Genomic DNA, 24,166 nt, shown 5'->3' on the forward strand with positions numbered 1-24,166 from the left:
TAATATCAGCGCAAGACGAATGCGCACAATGTACATAAAATACTGTCAAATAGTTCTGTTGCTCATACATTGTCCAAAACTATGAAAATTTGCGTTTTACATACAGAATAGAGTAAAATATCGATCTTAACATTATTTAAGCGCAAATTTAGCAAATTTTAAGTTCCACACTTCATAAACAAACAAAAAGAAGAATCAAAGGCGAAATTTGTGAAAAATGTGTTTATTATCATTTCATTTCATCATCTTTCACCAACTCTGAATGGAAATGGTTTCATCAAAGAAAACGCCTTGGAAATGAGAGTGTGACACTAATGTTTAAGTTACAATACCACCGGTTGCAACCAGCGGTTCATTCGCAAACATGGTACATGGTAACTGCCTGACTAGTAGAAACAAGAAGATCAAAAAACAAAAAATGCCATTTGTGAAGTCAATCCTCGTCCCTCTCATTCTATTCTCGTCAAAACTACATACTAATTGATATTGTTTGGTGTTTTCCTTCATTTGTTCTCACCATCCGTTCATCATCATCAAAAATATATACTAATGGACCGTTAAACAGTCGTAAGTCGTAAGTGTTTTTATTCCGTTCTTCATTTGTTGTCGTTTTTGTACTTAACATTAAATCAACTGGCGCGAGCGACGAACACCTCGTTTGGGGACGCGCTCTGGTTTTACAATAATATAAATATATATAAATCTCTAAATAAAAATGACAGTTTATGCTATACAATATGAAGCGCATTAATTATTTTTTTTCGTTAGAGCGTCGCCCGTGTTCGTTCGCTGGCCCGACACGACGTTAATCAATATATTTACTACAGAAATGTATTCGTAGGACATTCGCATAATTTATACTCTTACTCTCACTAAATCTAAACTCTCGCATTTATACGTCCGTGCGTATCACACACGGCTTCATTTTTTTTTTCGTTTTCAATAAATAATAAACATCAAAAAATAAAATACTTTTTTTGAGATATTTTCTTTTGTCTCTGCTTCACTAGCGTGTTTTGAATTTTTTTTGTATTTTTATCACGTTTTTTCTGAGATATACTCAACTCGAAGGGAGTGTTTTCACTCGCGGATGACGCACAGGTGCGTACTGAAGTTCTCCGAAGGCTTGAGGCTGTTCCACCGGATCGAGCAGCGCATCTTCATACGTTTACGTTGCATGTTACGTGCATTATTGTCGTAATTCTGCAGAATGCTCTTCAACGTCGCGTGGCATGTCAGCATTTGATTTGGTGTTATCTGTAACACAAGATAAAACAACAATTAGATTTCATTCCCAGTATCGCGCAAAATAAGCAAAATAATCGAACACTCAGCATAATATTCTGTTATTAAACATAGTTTATGTTTAAATACATACCATGCATATGTTTTGAAGTTTGCAGGTATACAGCCATAGTTGTTTGACGAATTCAACAGAATAGTACGGTGATTTAGGTCCGTCAGGTTGCAGAAGTCGCCCCATTTCGGCTTGAACAAGGGCCAACGCCACTGCACTTGGTCGAATCGCAACACAGCGCGAATCTAACATGACCACCTCTAGACGAGTAAGCAAACTCTTTCTCTGTAAACACAAACAAAGAGAAATGATTACATACTGTAATTAAGTATCGCCATATCAATATGTGTACACAAATATAATATGTTATCATTGTTTGTTCGATGGCTTGGACGTTTTAAAAGTGCGCACTTTGTTTGATAAGAAATCGCAACGGTTTCTATCCCAATGTGAAACAAACAAACCGTATAAACATACATAATATAATCTGAACCAGTCGAGGTATACTTTTTTACAAGTTAATCTCACCCTATTGACCCCATTATGTGATTCTACCTGTTTTTATTCCCACAGCGTTTAAAAACTTGGGGTACGGCTTAAAATACTGACTCGATTAAAAGGATCCACCCTTTTTTTGTGAGGCATTGTCACTTTCCCCTTTTTTTAAGTTTATTGTGTTTGTTTGATATTTACCTGTAGAATGTTGGCCTTGAAACTCTGCTGCCTCGCTTCACATTCGAGGATCTTCACGAAATGTTCGACGTAATGGACGGCGGTGACGGGCTTTTCACCATCGGTGAGGCCTAGCTTGTTGCGCACGATGTCACTCATGCGCTCCAGGTCGCTGACGGTGCACTTCACCTGCGAGATGGTCACCAGGTCTGCAGCGTTGATTATTTTTTTGTGCAGGCCTGCGGCGATGTGGAAACAGCTGATTGCTGCACAGTCCAAGTGGGCTGACTTCACCTATAATGAAGAAATTCGTTAATATCTTCAAAATTACACAACTTTTATTAAAAATTCTGTTAAAAACTACTTTAATAATGAATTCTGTATGAACTTGAACAATAATTGTTCGTAAATCTTTGTTTCTTTTAATAATAATTGATAAAAATGTAAAATATTTCATTAAGTTGTAAAAACGGACGTTTTTACACAAATTTCAATAAAAATTATTCATAACAAAGTGTAATTACTTGCTAAAATGAGTAAATAATTCATTTCTATTAACAATTATGTTTGCCAGGCATGGTTATTGGCAAATTTATGTGTAAAAACGTGTCGAAATAAACAAGTTGCGTAAAATGTACAATTTGCGTCTTGGCGCGTGTTGTTTTGTGTTTGCGGCTATATCAAGGATGTGCAGGCAGTATCAAAGTCGCAGGCGGAATAAAAACACAGCAGAGTGTGACCTAAATTCGCGCAGCGTCACATATTACCAAATCAATTTCGTTATTTCCTAACGTTCCAACATGTGTGTGTACATTGAAAACATGTGCAGTCAACCAACATCTACTAGCATTGTGACTTATGTCGCGAGTGGATTTATTTTAATTCATTCTGCTGCCGATGGAGCAGCCGTGGGCACTCTATCGACAGAAATATCCACTCGAAGGAGATTTAATGCCAAGATGCCGAGCTATTATTAATTATTAAAGAGTTACTCAAGGGCAAATCGCCATACAACAAGAATAAAAACAAATAACAACATAAACAAACCAAATCAAGAACAAGACATTGAAAATATGATAATTATAAATTATAATCAGTAAACGTTTGTTATTAACGTCATTTTGTTGTTATTTTATATTTATTGTGCTTTTTATGAATGTAAAAGTTAAATAACTTGCTATTTATTATTTGCTATGTAACAGCTCGGGTACTAAACATAGTCGGCGGTTGTTTTCGTTATTTTTAACAATTCTTAACCCTGCGCCAGGGTCACAAGTCCGGGTCGGCCATTTTAACAATTGAATAATCATCAGCCGCGAAAAACAAACTTTCTACCGCCTGTTTTACTTTATTTACACCGAAAATATTCGAAATAAACGTCGAAGAAGAATTTAGAAATCTAACGCATATATTTATGGGTTAATCGTGTTCAGTTTCGTTCGGTTTTCACGCATGAGTAATTTCGATATGTGTGTACTTTGGTATCTCGACTGTAATTGCGTCAGACATGAACAAAAAATTCAGGAAGCTTAGATAACGATTGAACTGTGATTATTTCGTGTGTTCGTGCGAGACGGCGCGTCGACAAGTCTCAACATGTCTGGAACCTGAACAAAAATAAAATCTACCTGAACGATGAACTGTGTAGAAATAAAATAAAATCTCGAGAGGTTCAGCCGTTCAAAATGTTCAAATTCCAATGAAAAGTAATACCTACAAGTAAAACAAACAAATCTCTCTCGTGATAAATGCGTAATGGATATTTCATCGATAAACCCGTGCATGTAATAACATTGCTCCAATAGTGCAAGCCGAATTCCAAGCACGTGAGCAGTAAACGTTATCAGCGACTAAACAAACAGAAACTGCGCCTTCCGATTAAATATGACTTTAGTATAAGGTTACGGCGCAAGTTACCATGATTCGTCATTATTAACCGTGACGAATTGTTGCAAAATCATAATCATGGATAAACCGTTACATATTGTCACAATTGATGAAACACATACATTTCTATAGATAATAAATGTTGTTTTACGCGAATCAACGATGTATTGTGTTACAAAATGGCGAATTTCATTGTTATCCGTTGGACAAAAACTTGAAATTTAACACAAGATGGTGGAAACATGTATCGAACATGTCCTGAACATGTTTTTGAGTCGTCCAGTGACACATCCAGTCGAATTCGTGCGAAAATCGCTTTAATAACCTTAATAATTTAAGCAAAATTCGACAGTTTTATTGAAATTTGCATATAAAGGTCGTTTGGTAACTGGCAGTCACCTCGCTCAACAAATAAACTATCCAAAAAAGGAGATGGCCGTTCTCAATGATACAACAACTTGTTGTGGTGTAAAAATGTAGCGCACAGCGAACAACGACCGGTACTGTGTATATTCTATGCTAGTCGAGACAAAGAAACCAGTTATGATGCTGATGCTACAACTATGTATACAACAGTCAAGTCCATCCACACTTGGATGCTGTTCTAGCAAACAAAGAAACTTGCGCTGTGGATACATTTCAACGGCACTTGTTGAATCGTAAATAAAAAAAAACGTAGGATGCGCACATATTACATCATTATATCACTGACTTTCTAAATGTAAAAAATCAATATGTAGTTATAGTTGGCTGTAAATGTTCTACTCATTTGTTTTGTAAACAAAATAAACAACCGAGCGAAGCAGCGGGCAAGAAAGCCTTGATTTTCTGCGTTTGTAGGTCGAAATTTACGTACGTATCGAGTGTTGTTGTTTGTTCTTCGCACGCGAAATTTAATTTATTTAACATGTGCTAGTTATGTTTGCTTTTTGGGGCAAACGATGAGTATTTGTGTAATGGCTACTTTACACAAAACTTTCCTTTGTTTCCTAAATGAAGACTAATAATAACCGCCATCTTTGTTTTCACTCGTACTAAATAATCACAAACAATAACTTTCTTCTTTTTTAGGTTTAAAACTGTGTTCTACGTGACAAATGACCGTGTTAACAAGTATTTGTTTACAGTGATAATATATTCATTGTTTTTTTTTATCTAAGATAAAATAGAAGATGATGTAAGCATTTTTAAGGTTATAATGTGTTATAGATATACGAAACTGTGTGTAAGTATAGTAAAAAAACCGATGTGTAACCGAAGATGAACGAAAGTGAACGAAACTATCATCGACTGACGCCGCAGACAAGTTTGAACATGTTCCGAACAAGTCTATACGTCATGATTCTACCATGACGAATCGCTTACAAATGATGCAAAAATTGTCACTATCACGCAACAGGGATAAGTAATAAACAAAATGGCTGTTGGATTTTAGTATGAGAATATGATTTTTAGGTTACCTTGAGTTTGGTGAGAAATCTATCCAGAAGATTCAAGCATGTGATGAACGCCTCGCTCGGCAGCTCGAACCACGTCTTGAGGAAACGCAACTTCCTCGCAGCGACATCCCTGCCGACGAAGGCGTCCTCACCGGTGGCCTGCTCGACGGCGCTGGCGTTCGCCATGAACTTCTGCTCGAGCTTGAGGCTGCGCTCCAGCTCGAAGATGTGCTGCTTGATGACAGCATCCGGGCCAGGCCGGCCCCTACCCTTGTTGCTCCTGCTCTTCATCTTCTCTCCCGCTGCACGCAATCCACCCCCAATCAACACACGAGCAAACAGCAGATCGGATGCGGAATCAGATCGCCATTGTGCGACGCGACGAACAAAGAGTGAGGAGCTGGCCCAGTTTCTGCAATTTGCGTATGCAAGAATACCCAGTAAGTGAGGTGTAAAGTCACGAATGCTATGGCTCGATTTGAGTTCACCGTTTGTTTAATTCCGAATTATTATTATTGAATATAATTTGGAAAACGCTAGTGGGCCTAGCGACAAACAAAGAACTGTATCGTTAGCCAAGTTACTGGGACACTGGGATGCTCGATGGATTCGCAATGAATGCGAACGTTCGCTTACCCGGATGCTTATCGCTAGTTGGCGACTGCGATTGTACTCTTTGTTGTGGGTTGTTTTTGCACACTGGACACTTGGGAAACAAAGAAAAGGTGACTGCCGAAGCTGTTGCTACGCTGCGAGTCGACGAACTTCTACGCCGACGCTGTGCCTAACGCAGAGCTCGACTTGTGGCTGCGTATTGCCCCTCCACTGTATCCCCGCCATGCAAGCAAACAAAGCCTAGAACATTCCAGAGTATTCGAGACTGTTTTAAACTAAACTCGACTTTATTACGCTTACCATAACTGCTATTTTCGTCTGCAACCCAGCGAACAAAAAATAGTCTGCTTGGAATATAGTTGTGCGATCCAATAAGGTTCATTTTTGTATGACAGTTGTATTAAACTGCGTTGATTCGGATGTTGTTTTGAACTTTATGGCGTCCAACAAAATGGTTGAGTATCCTTGAGCGTCCTGTTACGTGCATAGACGCAATCGATACACTTGCAAAGCAAAGCGCTTCAAATTGGAACTAAACGAAATAAACAAACGGTATTAATACGCGATCGCTAGGCAACGTTATAAAACCGCTTTTGATAAACTCGTACGATGCGTTTAGGAACGTTAGAAAATAAAAACTGCGGCGTTGCTATGCTGATCGGCTCGCAGGAGTTGCGTTGAGTTGCAATGTTTTAACATAGGCAATCAAATGTACACCTGTATTTTGTAATGGAATTTACTTGCGCGCTTGTACTTTTTTGATTAAAATGAGTTTTAAAGTGAGTAGGTGTGGAAATGTAGGTTGAAATTGCGTGGAATTTCATTACTTATCGCACGATTAAGGAGTTGAGTTGGTAAAGGGCAGCAACTGTTATTTACTGCAGATTGCAAAACTTTCTTTAAATTTACGTTTAAATTGAATAATTTCAATGTTTTAAAAGTTATATTGAGATAGGCAACACTAATAACTCATTAAAAAATATATTATCCTTGCAATTTGTGAATTACAGAGTTAATCAAGCTATAAAGTGTAAGAAGAGTGCATTAATAGTAGGTACTTAACTAATTTAATCTCAAAGTTGTTTCTTTTGTTAAGGTGAAACTAGGTTTGAGGACTTGCTAAGAAGGTGTTGCACAAGTAGCACTCTAAATCTTTGTAACTGAACCTATTCTAACCTGAAGAAGTTGAAGTTGAAGTAAAACCACATTTTCAAGAAGATTTTAGCTTGTTTAGCATAAGTGAACGATGCTACAAGAATTACCAATGAACTAAATACGTTAATATATGGAAAACAACTGAAAAACAAGACAAAAACTTAATTTAACCTAAAATTTATTGAAATTTGCATATAATAGAAGAATTATGTGCAGAAAAATTGATTTTTACTTAATTTTCAGAAGTTTCTAGATTGTGACATTGATTAAACATTGTTTAAACTTGATTTAAACAATAATCTAGACTCTAACAGTATGCAACCCAACATACACCGGGAAAACAACAACAAAATGTCTACATTTGCAATACTAATCCATGTTTATTAATTAATCATTGAATATTCTTGATTAACTCGCATGTTACTATACATTATACATTTTCTGGCGACACTTTGGCACTACTGCATTACACTACATATTACACACTGTCAATTACAATATAATACAATACTCAATGATGGCTTTAATTCGTTTAAATATTTAAATCATCATCATTATCATATGCATGATATTTTGCGTTTACTTAGTGTAGCGTTCGCAGTCGACCAGTTTCTGCGCCTCGGCCTGCAAGCAGAAAATAATATCTTGCACATGTCACACATGTTGTGTCCAGTTGTGAACCATGCGTGAAGTATGGAAATATATTTATGCGAAACTGGAGGGTGTTTATTGTGCATGGTGTTGATAAAACCTACGTGTGGTAACTTGTGTGTGGAGGGTTTAGTCACCTGGATAATTTTATAGAGAAGCATGACGGTGTCCACCGACGACTTGCAGTTGTCGGCCGAGGGCGGAATGTTTCCGCCTGGTGCACGCTTACCCCAGCCGGTGGAGAAGTTTAATTGTGCTGAGCATACGCCGAGCACGACGAGAAGTACTACGACAAGGGCCATTCGACACATTTTTGCTGAAAATAAAGAGAAAAATTGATATTTTGTTGAAAAAACTGCAAAATTTGGTTAAAAATGTAGAAATTTATGTTGTTTTGATGTTTAAACAATTGTTATTTAGTTATTATATTGTTTATTACGTTGTTTTTACTTTTGAGTTGTAGTTTAATTTATTGGACAATAAAATTTGTTTGGTTTGTGCTATTTAGTTTAAAAACAATGCAGATATTTAAAAATGTTAATTTTTTAAAGAAAATTATGCAAAATTGCTACAAATTTTGTCTAAAATGGCAAAAAACAAGAGATAATTATGTTATCAATACTTTTTAAATAATAAAAGTTATATTTTGTAACATTTACAACCAAATTTGTTAAAATAATTAAAAATTTTGAAATTTTCATCAAAAAATTGTCAAAAAGACCATAACTCCCACAATTTTTATTATTTTTGATCAAAAAACATTATAATAATATCTTTAAGACAAATTCTATCAATTTTGAAGTTATTTCTATGATTTATTTAAGTTTTATGCGAAAAAAATCAAAAATATTAAAAAATTTCATCAAAATCTTCCAAAATTAGGTATGCAACTTATTTAACACCAATAAACAACACATAACTTGTATATATTTTTAATACAAATAATATTACCTTATTATTTTGTTGTAGAGAGTTGTCTTGAAGAAAGTTCTCGTGCTGAAAGTCTCAACCGTCTGAAGCAAACTGTTGCGCACTGGACGCGCGTCTTATCCTTTTATATCATCCCGTCCATCCCATGGCCGGAGCGTCGTCCTCGGCGTCCTCCTCCTGTCGCAGGACCCCGTGGGCCGTGGGCATTCCGTCGTTTCGTCGTTTTCCAATCAAATTAATTGAGGAACGAGGAAGCCCTGCGAGGCATCCGCGCCACTCCAACTCTCCACTCCGACCGGACGTGCGCGAAATCCTGCAAGATGAGCATGGGCATGATCAGCGTCGATAAGGCAAACAATAATAACAATTATGGCTCTGACGATATGATATATGTGTGGCAGGACTTTTTATAGACTGCGCGCATGTTTGGGCGGTGTGCGTGCAAACACGATTAAATGAAATTTGTTGTATTTTTGTTTCACATTCAATCACACACTGTTGCGGGGCGCAGCGATGCGTATTTTTATGTTTGTGTTGAAACAATAGAGAGGTAGATCAACATTAGGTAGCTGGATTCGTTGATTTGATTGGGATGAATTTCGACTGGATTGTTTAAATAGTGAGGGCGATGTTTAGTTACACGTTGTTAATTTTTATCAATTTCTAGAAAGCTTGAAGTAAAAAGTTTTAAAAAAATTAAAATTCTATAAAAATTGTTACTTTTCTTATACCTTTAACTGTGGTGATGAAAGGACTTATTTATCTCCACAATTTAAACACGTTAATACTTTCCTGCCTTTAAATCCAATCAAAAGTTGATAAAAATGATTTTTTTCCAAATTTTTGTAAATAAATTTTGAAAACACCTTAAATCTCCGAATTTATCCATTTTGCAGTATTTCTTTACTTAAATTAAGTTGTTTATATCAAATACTAATTTTTTACTTCAGTTATTTTTTAATATTTATTTTTTCCCTTGAATCAATTATGGAAATTCTTATTTTGTTATTTGTTGATTTTGTAATACTAATATAGGCAACCAGTTAATCAGACAACAATATAACTTGTCAAATTTTTTGTGGGCTTGATTGCTCCTGGATATTCTCGTTAATGAAATAAAACGAGCAAATAAACGTAATTTTCGGCCATAAAATATGTTTCCTAATTGATACAACATGCTACATAGTAGCAGTCGTTTATTTAATTACAATTTAGGCGCGTATTTACTTTTACTCTCACTAAAGAAGCTAATCAATTGTTTTTTTAGTACTGCCAAAATAAAAATAGTTTTTAAGTATTTTTGGAATAATGGAAACTTTCAATAGTAATTATACTGAATCAATCGCTATGTAGTTTTGTTCTCCAGTTCTTTTTTTGTCAATAAATGAACAGGGTCGTATTTAGATCATTTTTTCGTAGTTGGCAGCGCTGTAATGCGAACATAATTAATAAATTGATTAATAAACATGAAAAAACAAACAGTTTTTAAATATTTGAAGAAATATTTCAAAAAAATAAAATAAAAGCAAAATAATGAATAATTTGAATATTCCTGAACAACCTAACCTAAAAATATGCAAATACTAACTAATCTAACAAAACAAACAAATTACCTGATATAATACAACATAACAATAACAGATGAGCATTGAGATCATTCATTTTTAATGTATTTTATAAAATGTACTCATGTCCATATGCGTCATCGCACTACAGCACTGTTTAAAACATAACCTCGTTCATAATCTCGACATAATCGTTATTATCTCCACCCACAGATGCAATTAATCACTCCACCACTCTCGAAATGTTTAGTCATCTTTAGTCTACGTATAAAAATTAGCCGAATAAGAAAAACGAGCAATATGATTTACATTTACAAGTACAATTTCAAGTGTAACAATCAAAGAAGAAAAAAAACTCCCTAGCATCCTCACAACGCCATTGTGTGTCCTGCAATATTTTGGTTATTAGTTTACAACTTGTAGAAAATATAGCGTATGTACAACTATCGTCTACGGATTAAATACAAAGAGCTGCAATCATCAGTGTTGTCAAACGTTATTCAATTTAAACTAAACATACATAGCAGTACACAAAATAAATATTCGTTGTTTAAAATATTTCTCTAACCTAAGAGCGGTAGTAGAGTGAAAGACGATGAGGTCCATTGCTCATGCGCAATGCGTAACCAACCAACACACAGACAAAAATTGAAAATTCATTCGTTTTTTGTTCGGATACGTTATGTTTCAACCGCGCATGCGCAATGCAAAACAGAAATAAAACTAGGCTTAAGCTAAATGTTGTATCACACGTCTAAGAAGTCTTTCAGTAGTGTCACGCGCCGCTTTTCGGCAATGTCCATCTGGTTCTCGAGGTCGCCGCGATCGGTCGTCTCGGCTCGCTCGATCTTCCACGAGAGGTTCTCGATCTCCGCCTCTAACTGCGCCTGTTGGTACTCGAACAAGGAACTGCGCGAGCCTGGCTCCATGAAGTACGCGTACGGGTAAGTGTATTGAAGTGTGTAGCGACACTTGGCGAGCAGATTCGCGGCCACGAAGAGGTACTGCCAGTCGATCCAGGTGCCCAGGCCGGCCATTACCTTTTGGTTGATGCGTGTCTTTAGTTTTTCTAGGGTTTCAGCTTCGAGTTTCAAGGACTTCGAGTGGTTTTCCCAACGGCCGTAGTAGTGGAGGTATTTTTTCAGTGCTTCACGCGCCTGGAAGAAGAAATAATTGTAAAATGTTTAGTAATTTGTGATAAAAAGTACTAAACTTGTAGAAATTGGCCATATTTGATTAAAAAGCTTAAATTTCACTTAAATATTACGATTTTTGGTTAGAATTTGATCGTCTAAAAGTCATTTTAAGCAAAAAACGTAATTCAATACCATGAATAACATAAATAAAGTGAAATATTATTTAAATTTCTGTTTAAAAATCCTAATTCTATGTTTTAATCTCTTTTTTACGTCGAATAATCCTAGAAAATCAACTTTTTAACCAAAATTGAAGTTATGCAACCAGTTTTACACATTTTTCTTGCAAATTTTTGACAGATTGTCAAATTTTACCCTTTTTTCTTGTTTTACAACAGAAAATATTAACAAAAACACTAAGAAACACCCCAAACCTTTTCCTTTCAACTTTTTCTCCTTCATTTATTTTTTATTTGATATATTCTTTAAATTACCTGAGCGTGAATAGATTCGTGAGCAATATTGGGATTGTCCTTGTACCGCGAGCACTCATAGTATTCGGAGCCATGCTGCTTCCAATCGCCGAGGCACATCCAGCAGAAATCGTGCTTACAGTTGTAGCACTGCATGTGATTACAACCGCCATTCTTCTCGATGATGATGTGGCACTTGGGGCAGTCTTTCGTGTGCGCCGAAATGTAATTCGACGTTTCGCTATCGTCCGCGCACTTTGTCAGCCATTTCTTGATCACCGAGCAGTCTGTTGGTGCGTGATAATCCATTCCACATCTGTAAACATATAAAAAATATTTATTGTTCTTTATTTATATGTTTTGAGTGATTATTTAATTACCTGAAGCAAAATATCGACTTGCACTGATTGCAAACCGATCTCTTCGCTTTGCACTCCTTGCTTTTTATCACCACAGCGCAATTGGGGCCCGGACAGAAGCGCAGCTCCGGATGTGACTTGACGTAGTCCTGGAATGAAAACTGCTGATACTTTTCGCGCATATCCGGCTGCGTGAGGTGTTTGAGGACGAAATCTTCAGGCGCCAGCACTTCGCAATCGCGTGCCATGCAACTAATTGCCGTTGATATTCCCTAAATATTAATAATAATTAAATTAAAAATATTATTATGAAGTAGAGTGACGTACCTGATTAATTTGAACTTCAAAATGCATCGCCCAGCAATCCTTGCAGAACATATGGCCGCACAAAAGGCTGTAGAACTTATCGTTGTGCTGCGCCTGCACGCACACGGTGCAGTTGAGCAGTCGCGTCGCATTCGCCAGCGATAGCGTCGAAGACGGCTTGATTTTCGAGCCGATGAGGAGCTTATTTGCATCGTCACGGTATTTTGTTGTTATGTCTTGCACAGCCCAGTTGTGAGCATGTAACAATAACTAGAAAACAAAAAATTATGTTTACACTCAAGTTTCAGGTAGAAAAATAAGTAAATTACTTAAAACAACAACAATATCCAACTAGTTATTTGAATAACAACATTAAAAACACGTCTAAACATCAAATAACAATCAAAAACAGCAAAAAAATCAATTTTAGTGTTTTTCATCTACAAAAACATTTTTAACTTCAAAAATAACTTAAATATTCGTATAATATTCACTCAGGAAACAAATAAACACATTTTCAAAACATATTTAGACTTTGATCAAGTATTAATCTAATTATTTACTAAATAAATACCAAAATAATGCAAAAATTTACTTTAAAAAATCAATATATAAATAATTTACTTACTTTGGCAAGTGATGGTGTAATATGTACATTATTACTAAGCGTCTCGACGGACTCATTCAGCAGTCTCTCCACTTGCTCCTCGGTGAGGCAATCATAAGAAAAGTACTCTGGATCCCTAGCAGACGGATCGTTCTGCTCCATGTCGTTGTCGTCCTGATTCCATTGGTTGTAGTAAACGTCGTCGTCGTAGGCCTCGTTGTCGGAGCACTCCATGTCCGAGTCGTCCTGCACGTCCTGAAACTCGGCGTCCATCGCGTCGACACTGGTTCATCCACCGGGGCCACCAGGACAAGAAGGAATGCAATTCGTACTTTTCTAGAACTACTCGATTATGGTTGTGGTGCTAATGTGGGGCGTTCTGCGTTGACGCTTCATTTCCAAACAAAGTGATGTTCTTTTGTTTCTTTTTGTCTATGACTCGAAGAACTCGAGCTGGATAACCAAACGAATTGATCTAACAAATCACCAAAATCACCTGTTTACTGTCAGACGCCATTTTATTCTCGACACACGCACGAACACACGCGCAGAGGACTTGCAAGTGTCAACGACATTAAATGAAGCGATTAATTGGGAATTATCAACAATATATGAATTGAAATTAATAAAATAGATGTATATTTATAATTTAAATAGATATTATTAATACTTTTATTAGGTTTTTGGAGAGAAATCTGTTTTTAGTTTTAAATATTTTGAATTATGCGCCATCTTCAGATTCTAAATCTATTGGTTTAGCAAATTTAATGCAGTATAGGCAACCAACATTACACCAATTGTAATAATCCAAAAGTTATAAATTAAAACAAGATATTATTAAATTAACTCAATAATAAGCATATTTTAAACAATAAACCGTAAGAGTTTAAATGTGCATTAAATTTGCTTTTGTTTTTGTGAAAAGAATTTGCTATAAAATTCAAATAAAAATCGCACAAGTTTGTGTGCGTTGTGATTGGCCGCGGTAGTTAGGCAACCTTGTGACGCCCAGCAAAGAACAAATGAATGTTTAGTGTGTTGACATTTGGCTAGAACTGCCAGAAGTGAAATGGCGTCAACACCGTCGTCGCATTCGCGTTAGAATCATCGTTATCAGGGAGTCCTTGCTGTCCTCGCTCCTGCAGCCGCCTGCGCACGATAATGTTCAACGAGCTTTACACGTTCCGCGCGAGAGAGAAGCGCCGCGAGTCGATGCGGAAGTGATATCGCCGCCGCCGTCGTCGTCGGATGGGTGCGAGGGGTGTGCACTGAGTCGCAGTCCGCAGCCCCCACGTTTACCATCCCCAGGTTTTATTTCAATTTAATTATATCTCTCTCTCTGTCTCTTCTCGCCGCGAAACGGTTAATTGATAAAATTTAGTGTAATTTAAGTTCGAATTGTAAGTATAAGTAATCCAAAGCACCCACACGTTTTTCACATCAAATTCATACATAATTGTCTAATTAAATTGGATGGTTTGTTTGTAATAGGGTTAAAATGGCTCAACCCATACCCAATCAGAAGCGTAATCGCGTGTCGGTGACCGTCGAGCCGTCCGGATCATCTTCAGGCACTTCTGCTTCATCCAACAATCAGCTGTCGCAGATTCCCAATCCTGGTACTCTGACTGATGAATTGGCCGCGCTGTTCGAATGCCCGGTTTGTTTCGATATGGTACTGCCGCCGATTATGCAGTGCCAAGTGGGGCATTTGGTTTGTGCCAGCTGCAGGCCCAAGTTGACATGTTGTCCCACCTGTAGGGGCACTCTAGGTAAACTTTTTCAATATTTACTCAATATTTATCTCCAAATATTCATATTTGTGTTGTATTAGGTGATATAAGAAATTTGGCGATGGAGAAGGTGGCCAACAACCTGATGTTTCCATGCAAACACAAACAGAATGGCTGCCGGATGTCGCTTGGGCTCAATGAGAAAGCCGAGCATGAAGAAATCTGCGAATTTCGGCCCTATAGTTGTCCATGTCCGGGCGCTTCATGTTCCTGGCAGGTAATGATTAAATTTTCTTTTAAAAAATATGAGAAATTATTTATTTATTGTGGTTTTTTTGTAGGGTCAATTAGAAAAAGTTATGATTCACTTAAAGCACGCGCATCAAAACATTACCACTTTGAACGGTGAAGACATCGTTTTTCTGGCGACGGAGATCAATCTGCCTGGGGCTGTGGATTGGGTGATGATGCAGAGTTGTTTTGGGCATCATTTTATGCTCATTCTGGAGAAGCAGGAGAAGGTGGATGGGCATACGCAGTTCTTTGCTATTGTGCAGTTGATTGGCTCGAGGAAACAGGCGGAACATTTTGCCTACAGGTAAGTAAATTCAACTTTTTCTGTTTTAATCAAAGTATAATAAGTTTGATTGACATTCTGGGAATAACTTGATATGTTTTCTAAACATTTAGTGTTGTATTGTCAACAATTAGACCTGTATTTGTATTAAATCAAGCAAAAACCTTGAGGAAATAATAAAAAATTAAATTTTGCGGACATTTTCTGTTAAATTCAAGAAATAATAGTGAAAAACTTAGAAAAATGCATAAAAGTCACGTGATTTGATAGATTTTTCATGAAAAAACTGTTTTTTCTTTAAATAATGAATAATTTAAATATTTATAGACAAAATCAACAATTATCTTCCATAAACTTAAAGAAAAAACATGAAAAATCAAAAATTTACGAATTAATTGCTATTTATTAACCAATATTGATAAATTTCCAGATTGGAATTAAACGGTAATCGCCGTAGACTGACCTGGGAAGCAATGCCGCGCTCGAGTCACGAAGGCGTCGCCTCCGCCATCATGGGCTCCGATTGCCTGGTGTTCGACACGTCGATCGCGCAGCTCTTCGCCGACAACAACAACCTGGGCATCAACGTTACCATATCGGTGGTGTGCTGAGCGCGCGGCGCGCGTACAGTTGAGTATCGAGGCGCCTGTGACGCGCTCCCCACACACACTCAGCAGACTTTGGTTGGTTTTTATTTATTCTCATTATGCAACACAAGAACCGAATGAACACCAAGATATCTCTAGTTATCAATAGCCACACACTTGGAATATCAGTAAGAAGATGTTGTTACTTATAAAATAAGATTAAACGAGTTAACGAATACACACTTGACTCTTGCGTAAAGAGTTTTCTGGTTTTCATTGTGAACAGACTGACTGATGGAGGAAACAAAAGTAATCAGATGAATATGTATGATGATTGGCGTGGCAACGTATTTGTTGGTTGGCGTGAAGGAGAAAACTATTTTTAAACACAGAAAGATGCTAAGTGATAAAAAACGAACAAGATACTTATGAGGGCTTTTGTTTTATGTTTGTGATAACTAGCTGTTAAGAGTGTTTACTGATTATGTCCCGGGAATATCTTCATTTTTATTTTCGTTCTTGTTTTGTTCATTATTTCTCGAATTCTTGTTTGTTTTACTTTTGTTCAATTATTTCAAGAGGAGTTGATGATAGGGTAACGGAATTGGCGTTTTGTTCGTTTGTATCGTTTGCATGAGGCACTTGATGGCAGCTAATGTTTGACGGATAGTCGCAAGTGATGCTGAGAAAGAGGTGTTTTGCTTTTTCCTTTTGTACATTTCACACTCGGTTGCGTTTACCTGGTAACTATCAAATAGCGCAGGCGATTTGTCAAAGGATACTTTGTAAAATAACACTTAAAATACAAAATACAAATTTATATAAAATAAAATATTAAACTTGAAAATATGGAGTTTTATTCTCAAATTTCTTGCAAGTTTTTCAGTGTACGTTAATTACAGATTGTTCAAAGTTGTTCGATATTTTAATAATTATCAAAGTGAAGTTATTAGCTACTCTAAGCAGTTTTAACTAGTTAATATGGTTTAAAGCTAATTCTGTTAAATAATAATGCATTGAATTGTTTGTATCGCCATTTATCAGTGAAAATGTTGGAAATGGAAAATTGAAAGTCACGCTGTATAATTTCTTGTTGTGTAATGTTGATTGCCTACCATTACATAACATTTGCCAAAAATATCCTTTCCCAAGTCATATTAACGGCTTAAAATTGGTGTTTTGCTATGCTTTCTTTGAATATTACTAATAATTATGTTATTTACTATTATTAAAATAGGATTTTACACACAACAGCACTAATAAACAAACAAAAAACGGATTTTTTCATTTATTACGCATTAATATATAAGAAAACTAATTATATTTGGTTTTTATTGAGTTAAAATACCTAATTTCTGCTATGGATATTTATTATAATAAAATAAAATAAACAACAATGCTTATCTCCCATGTTTTTTCTCATCTATCGTGAATCTAATACTGAAGGCCATATAAAACTATTAATACATACAATCTGTCGCTAGATGTCGCTACCAATACCAATCTGAACATTTTATTAACAAATTCTCAACTTGTTTACAAGTATTTGCAATGAAAGATTCACCTTGCAATCATTATAATCTTATGTTGAAGGCCATGTAAAACTCTTAATACATACAATCTGCCGCTAGATGCCGCTACCAATACCATTCCAAACATTTTATTAACAATACCCCCAAATTGTTTACAAACATTTGCAACGAAAGATTCAACTTATAATCCTGTTTATCAAATGTTGAAGGCCATCTAAAACTATTAATACATTGCTTTTGTCGCTAGATGCCTCTACCATGCCCAATCCGAACATTTTACCAACAAATTCTCAACTTGTTATTATACATTTGCAATGAATGAATGATTCTCGCGGCAATTGAAGCATTGCGCCGCGCCGGCAAACCAAACAAACCGCACAAAGCGTGACCGTTGACGGACGATTGTCCACCGTATATGATATTACTGATTAAATTTCAACCGATGCGCTATGCTGAGCCGGCGAATATTGTTCATGTACATATTCGTATGATACTTACAATCGTGAGTTCAATAGTTCAACTTCACAATATATATACATGTATTAATAAAGACACTTGATAACTGTACTGTATAATTCTGATTCTGATTGTGGTTGTGCTTGTACCAGATTGATAATGGAGTTTTCTGGATTCCCACTTATTAACTAACAAGTAAAAGTAAAGTAAAGTAAAGTTAAATAAAATAAAAGAACAATAATTGGAATAAGTGGCACTCAACAACTGAATAAATTGCGTTTTCCGCGTGGTTTCCACTCAGTTATTGAAATAACGCGCGTGAAACAATGGCGGTGTTGTGGTGTTTACTCTTGGTGACTGTTTTAACCACGAGGGACATTTCTGCAAGCCCATATTCTTATAAAACTTTAACTTTGAGTGTCCCACTGGATCATTTCAGGTAAAAAAAAGAAAATTTACTAAAAACAAAGTAAAAACCTTTAAAACTCATTTTTGTAATAGTTACCGATCAAATGCAACGTTTGACTTGAGATATCTCGTGAATGATTCGCATTGGAAACCAGAGGGACCCATTTTTTTCTACACCGGAAATGAAGGTGACATTGAAGTCTTCGCGCAGAATACTGGTTTAATGTGGGAGATTGCGCCTGATTTCAATGCTATGCTAGTGTTTGCTGAGCACAGGTAACCTAAAAACCCCTAAAAAACAAAAGTTTGGTTATGTATTATAATATAACCTAAAATATTATAGATATTATGGAAAAACAATGCCGTTCCAAAACAAATCATATTCAGACGCTGAACATCTTGGTTATTTATCATCCACACAAGCCCTGGCTGATTTTGCGTATCTTCTGGACAATATACAAACAAATCTGGCAAAAAGTAATAAAAATAAACCAGTTCCAGTGATTGCATTCGGTGGATCCTATGGTGGGATGCTAGCAGCTTGGATGAGACTCAAATATCCATGGGTTATCAATGGTGCTGTAGCATCCTCTGCGCCAATATATCAATTCCAAGGACTTACTCCTTGTAATACTTATTCTAACCTAGTCGCGGATGTTTTCAACGTCTCATCAAAAACTGGTGAATGTCCAAAGAATATAAAACGTAGTTGGGCGGCCATAAGGTGAAATAAAACAACATAACCTCAATTATAATATAATAAAACATAACATAACCTATATTATAGAAACATAACCACAACAAAAGAAGGTCGTGATTGGTTGACGAATGAATGGCACCTCTGCGCGTCCCTAAACAGCACCGAAGATCTTTCGAAATTAAACCTAGCGGTGAAGAACATTTTCAGCGTGGTGCCGATGATTAATTATCCTTATCCAACGGAGTTCCTCATGCCGGTCCCAGCACACCCCGTTCGTGAAATGTGCGCGCACCTGGACGATAAGAAGACATTGGACATGGATCTGCTCACTGCAATTGGCAAGGCATTATCAGTTTACACGAATTATACAGGCGCTACGAAATGTTTCAATGTGAATAACACCAATGGTAATATCGATGGAAATGGTTGGGATTTCCAGGCGTGTACGGAAATAGTAATGCCTTATTGTGTTGATAACGCCAACGGTATCTTTGAACCTGAATCATGGGACTTCCCAAAATTTTCGAATGATTGTATGCAAAAGTTTGGCGTGTCTGCCAAGCGTGAAGACTACGCCATTTTGAATTATGGCGGGAAAGACGCGGAATATTCAAATATTATCTTTACTAATGGATTGTTAGACCCGTGGTCACCAGGTGGCGTTCTCAACTCATCCAGTACTTCTGTGTATACTATTGTTATACCGGATGCGGCCCACCATCTTGATTTACGCGCTAGTAACCCAGGAGATCCGGATACTGTCAAAAATGCACGCACACTCATCCAAAACATTCTCCATGTTTGGTTGAAATCAATCTCAAATAATGTTTAGAGTTTAGAACACCCTGTATATTTTTTAACTCCTAGATGTAGATAAATAGTTGAAACGAGTTCTTTCCCAAAACTCCGCAGGGCATTCTTTGTAGACTCTTTGCCAAATTACCAATAAAAAGCGATGTTTAAACTTAATCATTGTTAAGGAAACTTTGACATGATGGATATTATATTTTATCACCGGAAAATTACACGATGACGTAATCATTTTTTCCCTCGGCCACGCTGAAAAGAATTCCACGCGACATCTTAATCTTCATTATTGAGGTTATGAATAAATGAAGAGAAGTTCACCTCGGGCGATAAATAACGCGCAAAAAGTGTTGAAGATTAATGGCGGCCAATAAAGCGACGTCCTACTTCATTTGAATGTGATTTATGTCAAATGTCATCAACTGTGTGAGGTAAAAAAGTGTTTGCGCTACAATTACTCGTGTTTGAAGTGGGCGACGAGTGGAGACACTTGCGAAACCAGAAATTGCGTCAGGACGACAAACTACAAGTGTGCAAGATGTGTTGCCGCGTTCCAAGGCGTCCTCTAACAGCTTCAACACTGCACGATCAAATCATCTTCTTTTGTCGGGGCCCTCGTGCGTTTTCATTGATGGCGTTCTACACCCACATGGATAATGCGCGTGTGAAAGCTTCGCGTAACAAGAAGCCGACAGGCGTTGAATGCGCGCCGCCGTCAGGAGTGCTCCACGAAGACACGACGCCGACAAATGGCGTGTTCTTCGACGGGGTCCTCGATAGTCTGCTTTACAGGATTTAGCATATAATGAGACACTTGAGTTTGTTGGAAGTTGGCGCGACGCGTTGGAAGCAAGCGTATACAAGATGTGTTCTCAAGTGTTCGTTACATATGCTTCATCTGAAAAGCCAGCGATAAAATTTAATTTCAAGCGTGTAATATGGGTTGCCTAGAGTTTTTGTTGAGTTTTCCAATCGAAACAATTATAGGTGGCTTTGTTTCGGTGGAAAAGTTGAATTGAACTGAAGACGACACTTCGAATCCGTTCTTTTTTTGCTTCTTTTGATGGTTTAGCACAATCGAATTCGCGGGATAACAAATCGTGGACATTTTTCTTTTACGCGCTGTAGGGGAGTGGAAAAACAAGGCGCGAGGCGCAATAACACGACAAGGACACTATCACGGTAACCAGGCATTTACAGAGACGTATTTAAATCGTTTTAAAACATTTTAAAACCTAAAAAACAAAAATTACTTTTTTATTATTTTAGTGTATATTGTGTTGCCTACCTTAAACATACACAATGTCATAATACAAAATCCGTCTCTGTTTTGTAAGACTTGTAAGACATAGCAAAAAAGGGTGAGGATGAATTCGACGCATTGTTGTCGACTTTACAAATGACTCTCAGCTAATACGCATTAAAGCCTTGCGAGACATTCAGAAGGCGATTGGCAATCAGCATCCGAGATTGATCGTTCTGATTCAATGAACGACGTGCACTAATAGCGTGTAATTACACTCTTTACCAAGAAATGCGTTTCTTTTCGGGTTTTGTAATTCTGTTTCGGGTTATTGTCAGACGTGCGCGGAAGGCGGAAAAATAAATTCCGCGCTCGTAGTTCATAAATTCGGTTAGATGGCGTCGGCGGCGCGCAGGTGTAATAAAAATATCGTCAGTTTGCACAACTCATCGACTCATCTGGTCTTCGTTAAGTAACTTAATATAATGGTCGAGCAAACCTCGTTTGTTTGACGAGAACGAGACGAGCGGCACAAAAATGAACACTAACACGATTGGAAAGACGAAAAAAATAAATCCAGCGCTCTGTATCTTTACTACGTGTAATTTTTAGCTGAAATTTTGTTAATAGTTGATTTTTTGGTTTTAATTCACTTTAACGCCATCTGGGATTGAATTAAGTAGCTAAAACTATGATTAAATCACTATATAAACTTTCATTGCTTATTTAACACTCTGTATGTTATTATTTTTTAATAAAAATTATTCTATATCCTTCTCAATACTTTTAAGAATATTTATTAAAAATTTCATGATGATTGGTTTAGTAGTTTTTGCGTGAAAGTGAAACAAACATACAATTACACATAAAAACACATTTTTACATGTATAATACTAATAAAAGTAAGGATTTCTGTTATGAGTATTTTTTCAATTGTGAATTTTTGAGTTTTCAAAAATAAATTGAGCAAATTTAACAAATATTACTCTCGTGGAGTTGCTGCGAGCTGTGAAAATGTTACACAAGCTGCATTTTCTTGCCGGTGTGTGCGCGGGGATGAGTTGCGAACGTTGCGAGTCGGAACATGAACATGGATGGATGCGGACAATCCGCTTCCGCCGCGTCGGCACTTTCGCGGCAGTTGAAAATGTTGAAATAAGAGGAATCGCTGCGAAGCGTGCGAACGCGGGCGGGATGATCGCAAATCGTCAGGTAGCGGCGGCGGCGGCAACGTCGAAGTTCGTTCGCCACGGTTTTCGTTCGTTCTTCTTTTTGTATTCCGCCTCACATATCTCCGGGCGCAGCTTCTTTAAAATTCCCAATACATTCCCAATACGGAGGAGACTTTTAGAAAAGAGAAACGAGCGAAAAAATTCCGGCCAAATGTAATTTGGAAATTAAAGTCCTAAAGACGTTAAGGCAACTCATGAAACGACGGCGGACTACGTAAGGAGGGCGAAAATATGAAATGAAAATCACGCTTTTACTCTTTAAATCATTCAGGCAAGTTTTGAGCCAAGGTTTCCAGAAACAAATTGCTGCACAGATAAAGAATTACAGTATTCTTTTAAAAATGTGAAATTTATTTTAAAATTTTTTTTTTGAGTTATTAGGCATAGAAATCATTTATTGATAGTTATAATTTGTATTGATTAATTAAAAATTAAAAAATCAAATCAATTTTTAGCATAATTTTAAAGTTTTTGCAAAAAAATCTGAACAAAAACAAAATTTTTCAATTTTAACATTTTTGGAGCAAAATTTTGGGTATTTTGGATTGTTTTAAACAGTGTTAAGGTAAATTATATTATTAAGAAACTATTTAACTATCAAAATGAGCAAAAAACAACAAAATATTGCTGTGTATTTAAGAATTACAACAATTTTTAGGTCAAAATTTTGAAATTTTTGTTTTATACGCGGTTTTTTAAATTTTAAGGATAATTTCCTTTAGAAAACAATAAATTAATAATTTTTTCACATTTATATACTAACTAGCTTTAACCCTTGGCTTCGCTCGCGAATATCTAAAATAATGAGGTTGCTTCCGTACGCGTCTGTAGTCACAGAAGAAGTAACAATGAAGTTGAATGGCGGGAAGTTTAAAATGGCTGAAAGTATAGTCTATGGAAGTATAGTGTACAGTCTCCATAGTGTAGTCAATTGGATTTGATGTTGACGTAGCTGTCGGTAATACAGTGTGATAATACAGTGTGATGGTACTATAGTACTTAGGTTTGAGCTTCATTGCTGGAATGCTAGATGGCGTTAAAGTAGTGAAATAGCCAGATGCAGAGGTATTATTGGCTAAACAATTTCTTTATTTTATTTAAAAATTAATTTTTTGATTAAATAAAAAGTAGCCTATAACCATTCGGGGACCACTAAGAATATGTGTACAAATTTTCATGATGATTGGTTAAGTAATTTTTGCGTGAAAGTGTAACAAACATCAGGAATTTTGCATTTATAATATTAGTAGGGATATAAACAATAAATACTTAAAAAAAATATTTTTTTGCTAAAAAAACAAATTTTTTTAAATAAATTTCAACAATATCAATCAAATTTTAACCAAAAATCTCAAGGTGTTACAGAATATCATGTATCATGTAGCAATTCTGTTTATCTTCAAATCCTGTCAAAATGTGAACCTTTAATCTTGCCCCCACAACCTCCATACGACCTCCAACCCCCGACTTTCACACTCCATGTTCAATTTATCAGCCGCCTGCAATCTGCGTTTGCCTCCGCTGAAAGCACTAGCAAATGAAACTTTACGCGAACGCAGGAAGCAAGTGAAAGGAAAAACAACCGCGCAACCACACGGAGTGAAATCTGGCCGTTTTCATAAATATTTAATGCACACACGGCGCGTGCACCACCAGACCAACATCCTCAGATGCTCATGCTCTTTGAGAAACGTTTTCCTCAAACACACACCCTATACTGCTAGGCTTACACAAATTAAACCCCAAATGTGTTTGGTAAGCAGTGATCAAATATTTGCAATAATAATAATCCTAGTTGT

At 36.5% G+C, this 24,166-nt stretch overlaps 4 protein-coding genes and 1 long non-coding RNA gene across 6 annotated transcripts in view; 2 read left to right on the forward strand and 3 right to left on the reverse strand.

Annotated features, from left to right (window-relative positions):
• LOC135797505 (uncharacterized) overlaps positions 1-24,166 on the reverse strand; it is a 131,024-nt gene that overhangs the window by 3,735 nt on the left and 103,123 nt on the right. The gene's annotated exons all lie outside the window — the stretch shown is intronic.
• Positions 208-6,093, reverse strand: LOC135797030 (cyclin G-like). Its single transcript, XM_065309195.1, has 5 exons — positions 5,932-6,093; positions 5,317-5,707; positions 1,991-2,263; positions 1,379-1,582; positions 208-1,257 (listed from the first exon to the last, which is right to left on the reverse strand). The coding sequence occupies exons 2-5, from the start codon at positions 5,584-5,586 to the stop codon at positions 1,081-1,083; spliced, it is 924 nt and encodes a 307-aa protein (XP_065165267.1). The 5' UTR covers positions 5,587-5,707; positions 5,932-6,093; the 3' UTR covers positions 208-1,080.
• LOC135797327 (potential E3 ubiquitin-protein ligase ariadne-2-like) lies at positions 10,295-13,633 on the reverse strand. Its single transcript, XM_065309615.1, has 5 exons — positions 13,114-13,633; positions 12,507-12,755; positions 12,201-12,451; positions 11,842-12,136; positions 10,295-11,368 (listed from the first exon to the last, which is right to left on the reverse strand). The coding sequence occupies exons 1-5, from the start codon at positions 13,363-13,365 to the stop codon at positions 10,958-10,960; spliced, it is 1,458 nt and encodes a 485-aa protein (XP_065165687.1). The 5' UTR covers positions 13,366-13,633; the 3' UTR covers positions 10,295-10,957.
• LOC135797262 (E3 ubiquitin-protein ligase SIAH1A-like) lies at positions 14,125-16,836 on the forward strand. Of its 2 annotated transcripts, none has more exons than XM_065309507.1 (5): positions 14,125-14,492; positions 14,584-14,864; positions 14,927-15,102; positions 15,167-15,423; positions 15,833-16,836. In XM_065309507.1, the coding sequence occupies exons 2-5, from the start codon at positions 14,591-14,593 to the stop codon at positions 16,011-16,013; spliced, it is 888 nt and encodes a 295-aa protein (XP_065165579.1). In that variant the 5' UTR covers positions 14,125-14,492; positions 14,584-14,590; the 3' UTR covers positions 16,014-16,836. The 2 variants fall into 2 exon arrangements, with proteins under 2 accessions (XP_065165579.1, XP_065165580.1); XM_065309508.1 differs by having other exon boundaries at positions 14,125-14,400.
• LOC135797374 (lysosomal Pro-X carboxypeptidase-like) lies at positions 18,017-20,054 on the forward strand. Its single transcript, XM_065309728.1, has 4 exons — positions 18,017-18,416; positions 18,479-18,661; positions 18,729-19,109; positions 19,173-20,054. Exons 1-4 carry the CDS (start codon positions 18,304-18,306, stop codon positions 19,915-19,917), a joined length of 1,422 nt encoding a protein of 473 aa, XP_065165800.1. The 5' UTR covers positions 18,017-18,303; the 3' UTR covers positions 19,918-20,054.

Source organism: Atheta coriaria, unplaced genomic scaffold (genome assembly GCF_025399875.1).
Source record: "Atheta coriaria isolate IRGN ID8LTWV9N9 unplaced genomic scaffold, Caltech_Dcor_3.1 hic_scaffold_8_pilon, whole genome shotgun sequence".
NCBI classification, from domain to species: domain Eukaryota; kingdom Metazoa; phylum Arthropoda; class Insecta; order Coleoptera; family Staphylinidae; genus Dalotia; species Dalotia coriaria.

Coding starts and splice junctions, on each gene's coding strand:
- LOC135797262 (XM_065309507.1), top strand. CDS start 14,591: ATGGCTCAACCCATACCCAATCAGAAGCGTAATCGCGTGTCGGTGACC. Junction 14,865..14,926: donor CACCTGTAGGGGCACTCTAG/GTAAACTTTTTC, acceptor GTGTTGTATTAG/GTGATATAAGAAATTTGGCG. Junction 15,424..15,832: donor GCGGAACATTTTGCCTACAG/GTAAGTAAATTC, acceptor ATAAATTTCCAG/ATTGGAATTAAACGGTAATC.
- LOC135797374 (XM_065309728.1), top strand. CDS start 18,304: ATGGCGGTGTTGTGGTGTTTACTCTTGGTGACTGTTTTAACCACGAGG. Junction 18,662..18,728: donor CTAGTGTTTGCTGAGCACAG/GTAACCTAAAAA, acceptor AAAATATTATAG/ATATTATGGAAAAACAATGC. Junction 19,110..19,172: donor CGTAGTTGGGCGGCCATAAG/GTGAAATAAAAC, acceptor CCTATATTATAG/AAACATAACCACAACAAAAG.
- LOC135797327 (XM_065309615.1), bottom strand. CDS start 13,365: ATGGACGCCGAGTTTCAGGACGTGCAGGACGACTCGGACATGGAGTGC. Junction 12,756..13,113: donor TTACACCATCACTTGCCAAA/GTAAGTAAATTA, acceptor TTTGTTTTCTAG/TTATTGTTACATGCTCACAA. Junction 12,452..12,506: donor TTGAAGTTCAAATTAATCAG/GTACGTCACTCT, acceptor ATTAATATTTAG/GGAATATCAACGGCAATTAG.
- LOC135797030 (XM_065309195.1), bottom strand. CDS start 5,586: ATGAAGAGCAGGAGCAACAAGGGTAGGGGCCGGCCTGGCCCGGATGCT. Junction 1,583..1,990: donor TCAAGGCCAACATTCTACAG/GTAAATATCAAA, acceptor TTGTGTTTACAG/AGAAAGAGTTTGCTTACTCG. Junction 1,258..1,378: donor AACTTCAAAACATATGCATG/GTATGTATTTAA, acceptor CTTGTGTTACAG/ATAACACCAAATCAAATGCT.